Raw genomic sequence first — 14,708 nt, forward strand, 5'->3', positions numbered from 1 at the left:
TTGTTTTATGAAACAAAATGAAAATCACCAGCTTGATGTATTCCCTACTCTATTGTTAACACCAACAGGATGATTAGCGATAACATTGATAGATTTACCTATGTCAGCTTTGTGTCCTTTTTCCTTCCTCCCTAGTGATACTCCTGAGTTAGGGACACAATTGAAGTCCATAAATTGGGATATTCATTACCAGTGACAGCTACAGATGATGGCAATCTCATCTGCTCTGAATGCCAGCCTTTCCCCCCTAAATGATGAGCACTTCTAAATAGACGTAAAGATTAAGAATAAACAAGCATGACAGAAACTGACTTGATATCCTGATTCACCTCAGTGATCCACTTATGTCTAGATTAGATAACAAAAAATAAAGAATAAAAAATACAAGGAAGTGTGATTTAGAGGTTAGAATAACTGATACGATATTGGCTTGCCATCCCGATTACTAACTTCCTCTATGACCTTAGACAGATAGTTTAACCAAGTTTGTCCATTTCTGGCCCACTTAAGACATGACTAATAATACACAAGTGCATTACAGCATGGCATTGCCCTCTCTTAATGTTTGTAAAATGCATTTGCGTTAAAAAAAATGGGGACAGATAAAGCTTTATTACAGTACAGTACCAAGAATAATGAATACGTGTATTTATAGTCCCAATCAAGGTAATCCTATGAGCTGCTTCCCAGGCATAACAGTCCATACCAACAAGCGAAAGGCCCTGAGAGCTGTTGTGAGCTGATGTTTTCCCCTATGAACAACATTGGTAGCCAGAGTATTGATGCATTGACATCAGTGATCACTATCATTCTCCCCTGCCACAATGGGAATATTTCCTCTTCCATTACAAACCAACAAGACATGCCCTTCCATGCACAAAATGACCTCTTCTATTTGTTAAATGGGACACGCCAAAGCAGTTTTTGGGTGAAGCAGAGGTGCATGCAGGGGGAAGGAGGAATTTACTAAAATTGCATCACCCCATTTCACACATGGGAACATCCCATTGGTGTGGCTTTGCTTATCCATTGGATTCAACCCACTGTGTTTTCACCAGACAGCCCAATTCCCACACTCTCCCTGTACTCTCTATATAGATCCGTTTGTCCTCTATACTAGTCTTCTGTCCCTTCAAATGTTCCAGATATAATTGCAATGGAAAATTATAACCCTCTTCATGACTTTGACTGTTCTAGGCTATAACAAATATATCTTTTATTAGGACTGTGGTTAGAGAGCACAATATTTCTTCAAGGCCTTTATTTTAAATTATTTTTCGTGGCTGCTGAATTTGGAATCTGACTTTTACTTGCTCAGGGCTCCTTCTGATTTATATCAAGTTTTGGGCAGGGGAGGGGGGAATGACCTCAGCTGGATATAAAGGAAGGGACTGAAATTTTAACGACTACAAGCATAAATGTTTTCTACAGTGAGTGATCTACTGTACGGTTGTGATATTCGGGACTGCAGCCAAACAGAGCAATCCTATAGTTTGGATCAAAGGCAGAGCTGGACAGTTTGTTTATCACTGGAAACTTCATTGAAAATATAATTCAAAGACTTAAGGGTGAGCAACAGATGTTCTTTTCCAAGGTGCAGGCACACAGGCAATCAACGGATTCAAGCTATAGGAAAGGAGAGTCCATCTAAATATCAGGAAGAACTTTCTGACAGGTTCTGAACTTTCTGCAGAGCCCCATGCAGTGGTGGAGCTTCATGCTCTGGCACCGGGGGGCGGAGAGCAGGCAGGGCAGGGCGGGGCTGGTGCACATCCTGGGGCATGGCGCACCGCCTGCAGGGGCGTGGCATGCATCCTGAGGGGAGGGCACACTGCCTGCAGGGGCGTGGCACATGTTCTGGGGTGTGGTGTGGCACCTGTAGAGGCATGGCGCCCAGCACAGACAGTGGGCAACCATGATGGTACCCTACCGGGATCGTGCTGCCGGGGACGGTGCGCTCCCCCTGCACTCCTCTTCCTCCGCCAGTGGCCCCGTGCTATATTATGGTACACAGTAATTACAACCCAGCACAGCACATTTTAAAATAACAGATGGGGAATGGACACCATGGCACACAGCAACTGGCATTGTCAAGAGTCTTTTCCTACAATGGTTATGAGCTACCTTGCCCTTAAAATAACTGAGTTGTGTAAAGCGTGGCAAGAATAACCCCAAAGTGTGTGACACGGTTTCTGGGCCTTATGCGTGACACCCTGATGCACAAAAAATTCAGAGACACAATTGTCAATGGTAAAAATTCCCAAAGATAAATTCTGACCAGTATTCAGGGGAAAGGTCATGTTAAGTGCTAAAGGTCAAACACATGAGGTTAAATTGACCAAAAGAAGTTCATCTTTGGAGCAAGAAAGTTCAATGGGGGGTGGGGAGTCCCAAAAGTTCATTAAAACTTAGTTTCATATTTAAGAACTAAGATTCAAATGTGGCCCACCAATAAATAAAAAATGGACTTTAGCACTGCTACAGTAAGTTCTTTCAGCAAAATATTAGTGTGTGTGGTGTAGAAATGGATAGCTTTTAAGCATGCACGAAACATAGCCATACTTACAAAACTAATAGTAATATTTGCAAAGGGTTGGCTAGAGGCTATCAGAGCTCTGAAGGGAGCTGTTACAGGCTATCAGTTTAGTAATCCTTGTGTTTAAAAAGTCCCTAAATATGGCTTTACAAGATAGACAAATCTGTTTTGGTCTAGTGGGCAAATAAGCCATGTGTTGAAAAGACTCTAAATATGCATTCACAAGATAGACAGATCTGTTACAGTCTATTGGGTCCATCATTGGCTTTTTGAAAGGCCCTAAATACTTACATAGAACATATTCTTGCTAGACCACCAACAAAAAAATGAAGGGGAATTCGGGAGGGGTTGAATAAATCTGGAAATATCTAATTTTGCAGTTAACTCCGCCGTCATGAATACCTTATTTGAATGAGACAATTTGCTTGTTTCCTGTGATACATTTGTGAGCAGTTTTGGGTTGTTCTGGAAGCCTCCCTTGTACCCCGTTATTCTGTTCTAACCTGCATTAAATCTCCAATAAAAAGGGAAACCTGAGACCACAGGGAGGGCATGTCTGCATAAGGTATGCCCTGTGCGCTAACAAAGTATATAGTCTTCAGACCATTCACTGCCTACAAGACATGTAGCATCTAATTTCAGTATGCCCCCAACCTCTGACTTTTTTGCATCACTGCTGATGTAGCTTTGATCACTGGAAGTCCCCAGGAGAATTTAGGTGCAGGGCACTCCACTATGCCATATGACTCAGACTTTTTCTCATATTTCCATCTTGCATGTAGACGTGAGTTTGATCCAGTTTTACCACGGATCCCAAGAGACTTTAGATCAGGCTGATAGCAGATAACACAGTGGTGACTCATAGTGTGGTATGTGTGCAAAGCTGTGCGAATAAAATGTTGCCTCCTTATTATCATAACCGAGATTATTTTTAACACGAAGCCAAGTAGAGTGGCTTTGTTCCATCCTATGCCACAGGAATTGCCTTTCCTATCCGGATCTGACAGAATGGAGACTGTCCACTTCTTCGGGAACATATCTTTCTTCTCGTTGCAAACCAGACAGCTCCTTTCCTATTTAAATTTCATGTGAAACACACTCTATTTTAGTCAATCAGTAGGTTTGCCTTGGGCTACTGAATCATAGCTGACAGCAAATTAATGACTAGGAAGGTGTGATTAGTAGATATTACCGACTACTGAACACCTACCTGCTCATTTACCACTGTCATAATACTTATACTGGCTATTATTATCGATTAATAATAGTCATGAAGAGGACATGATTCTGCGGTGCTAATCTCTTTATATATACACATGCAATCAGACTGCATTTTAGTATTTGTAACATTCCCATCACACAAATAATTGTATTACACATAAGCTTTCACACAACTACGTACTCAGTAAACACGCTAGTATATTAACCAGGAATTTAGTAGCTTTTTCTTGATCTTCGCAAGACTAGTTTTTTTTTTTGGGGGGGGGAATGAATTTTCTTACCAATTCCTCAATGATTTATTAGAACAGTGCAAATAAATTTTATCCTGGGTAAGCTTGGTGAGCCAACATTATCTCATTTTCCTTTGTCCTATGGGAAGAATTGCAGACTTCACTAGCCTTGTCTCAATAATGGGGGGGGGGGTGGCATTAAAGATCCCCATTTGCCTTTTTGTCAAAGCTTCAACTACTCTGTTTAGTTTCCAAATATCAAGCAAGGTTTCATTACATGTCCTGGAGGCAGACCAAATATAATAAAGACAAACAGGTTTTTTTGTGGCTGTTTTTTAATCCCAAGTGCTATTGAATGGAAGTTATCTAATGAAAAAAAAAAATTCTGTTTGCAACTTAAAACCCATACAAAGCCTGAACATAATATATTCCTAAAAGGGTACACTTGGTCTTTTGTCACTATGCTAAAATAAAGGTAAACATCTAATGGCTGTAAAATAAAGAGAACCTTTAGATTTTGAAATGAAAATCTAACAAAGGACCAACATTTCTAAAAGTGTGCTATTATTTGGGGAAATGATACATCACAGTTTTTCAATAGCCTCTCAACAGATAGAATAAATACACAATAGATAAGATACTCATGGCACCACATACAATTTGTTCTCATTGTACTCCATTCGGGAATCATAATGTAAAAGAAACAGACAAAGAATCTCTCATTTTACAGCACGGGCCTTGATCTGCAAAGTCCAGGTTCCACGATCCTACAAGATCAAGCTAGGGAAACAGCAGAACGTTTCTGCCTTTCCTCCCTTTGAAAATGAGCAATTAGACCTTTCTAATGCACTCATAGGAAAGGACGCAGCATAAAACTAGCACAGCTTAACAATTTGACATGAGAACCATGTGGCGCATTTAATCAGCCTTGTGAACCCACAATCTGATGCCCATCAATGTTCTGCTTTCATTCATACTGTTCCAGACCCAGGGGCATATCTGACTGAGACATTGTACAGGTGTGACGGAGGCCAGAGTGAGCTTTGCTATTTTATTTTAAATTGTGTCTTTTGAAGGCATTTGACTGCAGCTGTGCAAATGCTATACTGTAAAGGGGATGGGGGTGGGGAGCTGTACCAATGGTCTTACCTCGTACTCAAAGTCCTCGGTTCTATCTACATCCGCAGGCAGACTGGAAAGGTATTCATTACCTTCGTAAAATTCATGTTCAACTGGATGAAGAGAATGGCAGCTATGTGGAACAACACAGAACAAAAAGAGCAGGTCAGGCACTTAAAACCAGATTTTTTAAATTTTTGAAGTCCTCAAAAACCCCAGCTCTGTAACTTAAAATAAAATAAAATTGTACAGCATATTATTTAGAAGAGCCTGTGATTTGAAATAGACCCATGAAGATCTTCAGGCTGTCCGAAGCCCTTAAAATAGGCTGGACAGAAATGACACAGCAAACTGTAGTGTTGCTTCAAATACAGAGATATTCAAACAGTTTGGGCAAATCTTTGATCGAATGCATTCAAAACAGAACTATTGGAGACACCCATAATATTCTAGGCATTCAGGGAGGCAGCTCTGGCTTGAGATCACCATTTCTGCCTTGAAAACAAAGATGCAACAAAATAGAGCAGAAATCCCAGAAGTCACTGATACAGGGTGGTACCTGAGAGCAGAGAAAGCCAATAGACTAGTCTGAGATTTGCCTGAACACACAAGGGGTTAAAAGCAGTAAAAGCACATGGGCACACAGGTAAAATTCACCCTGGTGTCCCCAGGCATGAGGCTCCCTCTCAGACCTTTGCACATTGATGACACAGGGTTCTTGATCAAGCAGACTTCCAACCACCTCTAGTCCATTACAAAGCTTTGCAATAAACTCTACACACATTTGGATGCTCAAGCTTAGGCCAAACACTTGAACAGGACTAAAGCCTGCATTGTAGTGGATGTTTTATTTTTCTCAGTAGAATAGTTCCAAACTCATGTGCAGAACCTAGAAACACACAGGTCTGCATAAGAAGAGCCCTACTAGATCAGTTCAAAGGCTCACCAGTTCTAGCAACCTGTTCTCCACGCTGGCTAAGAAGATGCTTTGGTGCATGAGACAAGAGCCTCTTCTGTGTCCTAATGCAACTGTATTCAGCCCCGCCACACACCACACCTGAAAAACCTATTCTCCATAAATTTGTCTGATCCACAATGGATTATGGGTTTCCAAGTCATTACAGGGCACTTTTCTTAAGATTTTATTTATTTGAATAATTCCAATACTGCTTTATTTTTTTTTAAAATAAATAAAGTGGTTTACAACCTGAATTAAAGCATCACATAAAGCATTACAAAATGTCAAAATAAAACATTGCAGTTGAAGATGGGGGCTGCAGCCCTCTGTCCATGGATCTCCTAGTTTACTGAAATCAATGAACTTCAGAACAACCAGCTTCTGCCTAGGAGTTCCAGTCTTGTTTTGGTAGCGATCATTTGTTGCATTGGTTCTCAATGCCACAGAAACAAATCCTACATCATACCTGTCAGAAAGCAGGAAGGGGCAGATATCCGGTACCGGAGGTGTGGTTGGTCTTAGCTTGGCCAGAGCCATGATGTGCTCGAACGTAATATCTGTCTGTGTGCAAGCATCCATGAGCCGAACATCCTGTGAGCTCCCAGGTGTTTTGATGAGAGGTGCTCTCCGAAGGACCTGGACTACAATGGGCTCTTTTGCATTCCGAAAAGCCTCCACTGCCTCTTCATGGGTAGCTTTGGAAAGATCCTTCCCATTGACCTAAGACAAAACAAATGTCACCCAGCTTAGCATTAAAGAAAGGATATCAGAAGCAGAACGGTGTGATTTATCTAATCTTTTATCAATGTTTATATAATCTTTAACCATAACTCTTCTGTGACGCCAAAGCAAGACGGAAGACAAGTGTTAGATAGCAAACAAAATCCTGTTACGGCTTTTCTATAATATATAGAGCGACTCCCAAATATTATTCTCCTGGAAATAGAAAGAAGCAGAGAAAATAAAAAGTACATGTTTGTTGCATCCTTTAAAAAATACATCTAGGGAAAAGAATGTAAGAGAAATGGATGATCCACCCTGCCTTGTATATTAGTGATTTACAGTTAAAGGGTGGAAATGAACATTGCATGAGTTGACATCAGCTCAGGCAACAGGATTTCATCTTCCTCTCTATCTCCTTGCAGCACCCATGCCCCCAAAATCTGCTCTAGAGGGTCCCCTCCAGGGGCTGCAGGGAGAATATAGGAAATGTACATACAGTATTAGATACAATCCAAGATAACAGATATATGTACATACTTGGGTATATAAGAAGCAAGCTGCAGCAGCAACAGCGGCAGCCAGATTATTAGTGGCAAAAAATTGGAAAAGAGGAAAAACACCACAAATATCAGAATGGAGAGCTAAAATCTGTGAATTCGCTGAGATGGCAAAATTAACAGCAACAATTAGGGGCTGCTCCGATCAAAAACTTAACAAAGAGTGGGAGTGCGTAAAGGAATATATAGAAAGATTAAATTTAATATGCAATAGGCAAACCATGCAAGGAGACAAAACGTTACTATAATATATATGGAATAATAAATATAAATTTTGGTTAACACAACGAGGAATAATATTGTGTAAAGAAGATCACACATGGGTGAAGGGAAGTAATGGGTATGGGGGGAAGGAGGTATTGGGGTACATCTGGAAAATTGTTAAGGATATATATGTGACTTAAGAGGTTAAAATGATGGAGTCTAAAGAAGGAGAATAATATTAATGAAGAGCAAAACAAGGGATTTTGTGAAGAAGTTGGTACTGCTGAAAACATGAGATATGCTCTTGACTGAATTTGGGTTATTATCATTGTAAAACCTTCTGATGTAAAGTCTGTATAAAATTAATTGTCTTCATATAATAATAAAAAAGAAACAAGCTAAGAAATACACTCTTAGTGGACAATGTAATGTAGCATTGTTACATTAATGTTTAACCGCAGGCAAAATAAATAAATATATTTAGTAATCCCCTTTTACGAATGTAAACCAAAACCAAAAGAGCACAGCAGCAGAATGTAGAACCAACTACTAGGTTGAAAAAGCTGGTGCAAGGAAGAAATCTAACCTGCTAATGACTACAAAAGAAGAATTTCACTTCACAATTAAATGTGTTCTCCCTCAACATTTCTTTTTTACCTCAAAGTTGGGGGGGGGAATCCCATGACCTTTTTTTTTTTTTTATAAATGTTTATTAAGCTTTTTTAAATACATATGCAAAAATAATCAACAATATAGCATATATCATAACATATTTTCAAAACCTCTTTGGACTCCCTCACATCTCCCGCTCCCACTTACATCGTCTTAAATTTTAACCAGCAAATTGTCATCTTGTTTATATTCTTAGGTCCCATTCTTTTAAATATAGTCTAATAGTTCTCCAAATGGTTTATATTTTCCTCAATCTACTTATCGTTCTAATTCCATCTAGTTTAGTGGTGGTCAATTATTTATGATCTAGCATCCTTCTTAACATTCAACCAAATTACAATATTTTTGTAAATAAGTCCTAAATTTCTTCCAGTCTTCTTCAACCCTCTCCTCTCCCAGGTCTCGGATTCTGCCGGTCATCTCAGCCAGTTCCATATAGTCTATCAGTTGCATCTGCCATTCTTTCAGTGTGGGTAAATCTTGAGTTTTCCAATGCTTGGCAATGAGTATCCTTGCTGCTGTTGTTGCATACAGGAAAAAAGTTCTATCCTTTTTTGTCACCATCTGGCCGACCATACCCAAGAGAAAGGCTTCCGGTTTCTTGGGAAAAGTATACTTAAATACCTTTTTCAACTCATTATATATCATTTCCCAGAAGGCTTTCACTCTAGGGCATGTCCACCAGAGGTGAAAAAATGTTCCTTCATTTCCTTTACATTTCCAGCATTTGTTATCAGACAAATGGTATATTTTGGCAAGTTTAACTGGGGTCATGTACCATCTATATATCATTTTCATTATATTTTCCTTCAAAGCATTACATGCAGTGAAGTTCAGCCCAGTGGTCCACAACCTTACCCAGTCCTCAAACATAATATTGTGCCCAATGTCCTGTGCCCACTTTATCATAGCCAATTTAACCATTTCATCTTGTGTGTTCCATTTTAACAGCAAGTTATACATTCTTGAAAGTACCTTAGTCTTAGGTTCTAACAATTCTGTTTCCAATTTCGATTTCTCCACCTGGAACCCTAACTTTTTATCATTTTTAAAAACTTCCTTAATCTGAGCGTAGTGTAACCAGTCTCGCACTTTATCCTTCATTTTCTCCAAACTCTGCAATTTCCAATTGTCTCCGTCTTTTTCTAGAATTTCCCAATATTTCGGCCATTTGGCCTCCATATTGAGTCTTTTTCGGGCCTTAGCTTCCAGAGGCGATAGCCACCTCGGAGTTTTATTTTCCATTAAGTCTTTATATTTTGTCCAGACATTAAACACTGCTTTCCTGACAATATGGTTTTTGAAGGCCTTATTGATTTTAACCTTATCATACCATAAGTATGCATGCCAACCAAAAGCATTATTAAAACCTTCCAGATCCAATACGTCAGTGTCCTCGAGAAGTAGCCAATCTTTTAGCTAGCAGAAAGCTGCGGCCTCATAGTACAACTTTAAGTCCGGCAGGGCAAAGCCCCCTCTCTCTTTCGCATCGGTTAATATCTTAAACTTAATTCTGGGCTTTTTGCCCTGCCAGACAAACTTAGAGATATCTCTCTGCCACTTCCGGAAGCACTCCGTCTTGTCTACAATCTGTAGTGTTTGGAACAAATACATTTTTGGCAATACATTCATCTTAATGGCAGCAATTCAGCCTAACAAAGAAAGTTTCAATTTTGTCCAACTATCTAAGTCTCTCTTAATTTCTGACCAACATTTTTCATAATTATCCTTGAATAGACTCAGATTTTTTGCTGTTATGTTTACCCCTAGGTACTTTACTTTTTTAACCACATTTAATTCTGTCTCTCTCTGAAACCGTTCCGACTCTGCATCCGTCAAGTTTTTCCCCAATACCTTAGTTTTCTGTTTGTTTAATTTAAATCCCGCCACCCGACCAAAGTCATGAATCAATTGTAATACTCTTTTCGTACTAGATTCTGGCTCCTGCAGGGTCAGAACTAGGTCATCTGCAAAAGCTTTGAGTTTATATTGTTTGGCTCCGACCTGAATTCCTTCCACCCACCGGTCCCCTCTGATCATATTCAGCAACACCTCCAGAACCGAAAAAAATAACAAGGGGGAAATAGGGCAGCCTTGTCGTGTTCCTTTTTCGATTTTAAACTCTTCTGTAACCACATTGTTAACTATCAGTTTAGCCTTTTATTCTGAATATATTGCATCAATCCCATTCTCAAACCCCCGTCCCACTCCCATTTCTTTTAGATTTCCCTTCATAAATTTCCAGGAGATGTTGTCAAAGGCCTTCTCCGCATCAATAAAAATTAACACTGCTTTTGTGTTTATGTCTGTTTGCAAAAGTTCTAGAATGTCAATAATGTTCCTTGTATTGGCAAACAAATGTCTACCTGGGAGAAAGCCTGCCTGGTCCTTGTGAATTACTTCATTTAGAACTTTTTTAAATCTAGTTGCCAAAATGTCTGCAAATATTTTGTAATCCACATTTAAAAGAGAGATGGGACGATAGTTCTTAAGTTGTGTCTTTTCAGCTTCCATTTTTGGTATCAATGTGATGAAGGCTTCCTTCCACGATTCTGGCGCCCTCTTCCCCTCCATAATTTCATTGCTGACCTCCATCAGTGGTTGTATCAAATAGTCTTTTAATGTCTTATAGTACTTGGAGGTCAGCCCATCTGGCCCTGGAGATTTGCCCAATTTCAAGTTCTGAATGGCTTGTTCAATCTCTTGTCGTGTTATTTTGCAGTTCAGGATTGATCTATTTCCTTGTGACAATTTTGGTAGATCGTTTTTTTCCAAAAATTGTTTAATCCCAATCTCATCTTGCGGCCCTTGGGTATACAACTTTTTAAAGTATCTCTGGAAACACTTTCTAATATCCACCGGGTTCTGAATATTTCTTCCTTCAATCTCTAAATTTGTGACTGTGTTTAGCTTTTGTCTCTTCTTCAACTGCCAAGCTAGCAGTTTTCCACATTTATTCGCCGATTCAAAAGTTTTTTGTTTCATTAATTTAATCTTCCACTCTATTTCCTGGTTTATCAATTTAGAATATTGTGCTTGATGAAGTTTAATTTCTCTCAGAATCGGCTGTGACTTCGGATTTGATCTTAACTTCTTCTCTAATTCTTTAATTTTCTCCAAGATTTTGTCTTTCCTCTCATTTTGTGACCTTTTCTTTACAGCATTTTGTTGTATCAAGAACCCCCTCATCACGGCCTTACTTGCGTCCCAGATGATTCTTTTTTCCACCGTAGTGGTCATATTTATCTCAAAATAATCCTTTAAAACTTTTTGGGCCTTCTTAGAAATCTCCTGATCTCTAAACAGATTGTCATTCATCTTCCATCTAAAGGAGCCGGTTGGTAATAGTGTCATGTCCATCTTAATCACATTGTGGTCGGAGCAGGTCTTTGGGCAGATTTCCACCTTTCTGGTCTTCGGTGCCAGACCTCTAGATATCCATATTTGGTTGATTCTTGTCCAAGTCAGTTGGGCTTCAGAGAAAAATGTTCCTTCTCTTCCCAAGGGGTTCTTTGTCCTCCAGATATCAATCAAATCCATATTGTCTGTCATTTCAAAAAAAGTCATTGGTAGTCTGCCGTCTTTTGTAACATTTTGGCTTTGTGACTTATCCATGTTAGTTGATACGACCCCGTTCATATCTCCCATCATAATGATGTTGTTGTAATCCAGATAATCCAGCATGGTCTCGTGCAACTTCTTATAAAATTCCGATTTTCCCTCATTTGGTGCATAGATTCCTAATATCAAAAGCTTCTCTCCTTGATATTGTATCTCAATTGCCAAAATTCTTCCATGTTCGTCTTTAAATAAGAATTTGGGTGACAGGCTCTCTTTTGCATATATCACCACACCTCTCTTCTTTACTCTATCCGAAGATATAAATTCCTGGCCAAGTCTTTTATTTATTAACACTTTTCTGTGGAGCCTAGTCACATGTGTTTCTTGCAGGCAAATAATGTCCAATTGTTCTTTTTTTAATATGTGAAATATTTTCCTCCTTTTTTCCGGGATGTTGCAGCCATTTATATTCCAGCTCAAAAGTTGCAGAGACATCCTGAAATAGTCTGGTTATTCTTCCCGGGGTGGTATCTTATTCGTTGGATCTTCAGGTTCCGAGGGTGCCGGTACCGCCGGTGCTCCAGGCCCAAAGGGTAGTTCAATTCCTTTTTGGAGGTCCTCTCCGTATGCAGTCAAGAATTTGTCTCTATCTTCCAATGTTCTAATTTTCACCTTCTTCCCTCTGAAAGTAAAGGATAATCCTTGGGGAAATTCCCACCTAAAGATAATTGAGTTGCCCCTAAGCAGTCTGACCAGTTCCAAATAGTCAGATCTAAGGTCCAACAGTTGTTTATGAATATCTTTGTAAATTTCAATTCTTTTATCCAAAATGTCCAGTGACTTTCCGTAGTGTAGGCCCAAAATCTTATCCCTTTCCTCCTTTGATCTCAGTGTTATCAAACAGTCTCTGGGCTTCTCTTTCTTTACTAGTCTTCCAAGTCTGAAAGCTGAGACGATCTTAAAGTCCTTTTCCTCTAGGTTCCAAAACTTGGAGAATTCTTTAGTCAAAAACTCAGCTAGATTGCCTTCTTCCACTTCTGGTATCGACCTTATCCTTAAGTTACTCTCCCGGTTCCGCAGTTCTATCATAGATAAATAAGTCTGATGTTCCCCTACTTGTTTGCAGAGTGGTCTTACTTCTTGTTCTAAATTTTCTAGTTTTTGGCTAGTGTCCTCAGCCAGTTTCCGATTTTCTACTGTGGCCTCCGTCAACTGCCCAATTGCCTGTGCGTTCTGGGATACTTGTCCAGTTAATCTATTTAAACATTCTGTATTTTGGTAGATTTTAGCTGTTTGTTCATCAGCTTTCTTGTCCAAAGATTCCACTTTCTTATCCAGGGATTCCAATTTTTCATAAATTTTCTCTAAAATAGAAGCAGTTGCTCCTGAGGCCATATCTTCCAATTGTAATTGCTCAGTTTCTCCCTCTCCTGCCCGTAGCAGAGAAGCAGCTTCTTCCTCTGAAGGCAAAGTAGGTACAGATGATCTACGTGTCTGCGAGACTGAGGTTAAAGTTGTTAAAGTTGCTTGTCTAGTTCTTCCCCTCCTTCTTGTGCCACTCATTCCAAAGTTATCTAAGAATCAAAGTCAGGCTGAGTTGTTCCCATGAGAAAGCAACAGCCCAGAGAAAACAGTCAAACAGGAGGTCGGGAAAAAGAAAGTAAAATAATGTCATTGCTGTAAATCCCAAATCCTCTAGGGGGAGCTTGAAATGTCTTAAGGGAAGAATTCAGTTCTGGTAATTTTACTAAAATCAAATTTAATGTCCAAGAACCTACAATAGCAGGTTTTAAGCAGAGTTGGTATTAACAGGATCCCATGACCTTTAGAATGCTTCCATCCTCATATGATTTCCTTGGAGGATGTAAAGCACTGAGGACACAACCCTCTTCTTTTAATCATCATTTGAAGTTCATCAACACTGTTAGTTATTCTGACTAAAGGTCACCCATTTTAGAAATCCTGCCAATTTTGGTAAAAAAAGAAAAGAAAAGATATACCGTATTTTTCGCTCCATAGGGTGCACCTGACCATAGGGTGCACCTAGTTTTTAGAGGAGGAAAATACGGAAAAAAATATTCTGAATAAAATGTTGCACTAAACTATTTAAAGCAACAAAGCGGGCGGCTCCTGTCCGCTTTGCTGCTTTAAATTGAGCCTCAGAGGAGGGTAGGAAGGGGAACCATGACTTATCTAAGTCCAGTTAATAATGCTGAGCCAGACTTACGGCCATCAAGATTAGCCTGGCCGTCTCAGTGGAAATCTGGGGAGGCTGGGGTGGACTTTCAGTGGTCAAAGTGTGGTTGTGTCTTCCTGCCCAGCATCTATTTCCTGCCGTCTTTCCCCCCTGCACCCCCCCACCCTGCTTCGAGGGAAGGAAGCGGAGCCATGGATCCTCTGCTCGCAACTGCAGTGGATTCCCTCCACTTTGAAGCAGGAAAGTGGGAGAGGAGCTGCTTACACGAGTGTAAGCTGCTCCCCTCCCACTTTCCTGCTTCAAAGCAATCACGGAGGAGGGAATCCGCTGCAGCGTCAGCAGCGGAGGATCCATGGTCCCCTTCCTTCCCTCCTCCGTAGTTGCTTTGAAGCAGGAAAGTGGGAGAGGAGCTGCTTACACGAGGGAGGTGGGGACGCATTTATTTGACCTGCACTAGAACCAAAGACGACTGCCAAACCAGCTATAGAGACAGCTTGTCGTAGTTTTTAGAACCTCCACCGGTGGTGAACACGGCTGTTGTCAAACCAGCATCTGTTCAGGGCTGCCCCAGGTTGCCCTGCAACTTACTGTAACAACTTCATGATGGGTTCTGGCAACTATTTTTCTTGAAAAAAAGCACTGGGTGCATCACTCAAAACATGTGCAGAGAGGGCTTTAATGCTGCCTGCAGGCCTGCCCTTTGCACCCTCATTTTGTCCCAAGACTGCTT

At 40.1% G+C, this 14,708-nt stretch overlaps 1 protein-coding gene across 3 annotated transcripts in view; it reads right to left on the reverse strand.

Moving 5' to 3' along the window:
• Window positions 1-14,708, reverse strand: part of PDZRN4 (PDZ domain containing ring finger 4) — a gene marked incomplete at its 5' end in the record, with an annotated part of 233,043 nt that overhangs the window by 32,997 nt on the left and 185,338 nt on the right. For all 3 annotated transcript variants that reach the window (XM_079994130.1, XM_079994132.1, XM_079994131.1), the window contains 2 exons: window positions 5,137-5,239; window positions 6,531-6,784. In XM_079994130.1, coding sequence (XP_079850256.1) covers window positions 5,137-5,239; window positions 6,531-6,784 — 357 coding nt within the window. The remainder of the gene's footprint in view (window positions 1-5,136; window positions 5,240-6,530; window positions 6,785-14,708) is intronic.

Source organism: Podarcis cretensis (assembly GCF_951804945.1).
Source record: "Podarcis cretensis genome assembly, chromosome: 10".
In the NCBI taxonomy this organism is placed as follows: domain Eukaryota; kingdom Metazoa; phylum Chordata; class Lepidosauria; order Squamata; family Lacertidae; genus Podarcis; species Podarcis cretensis.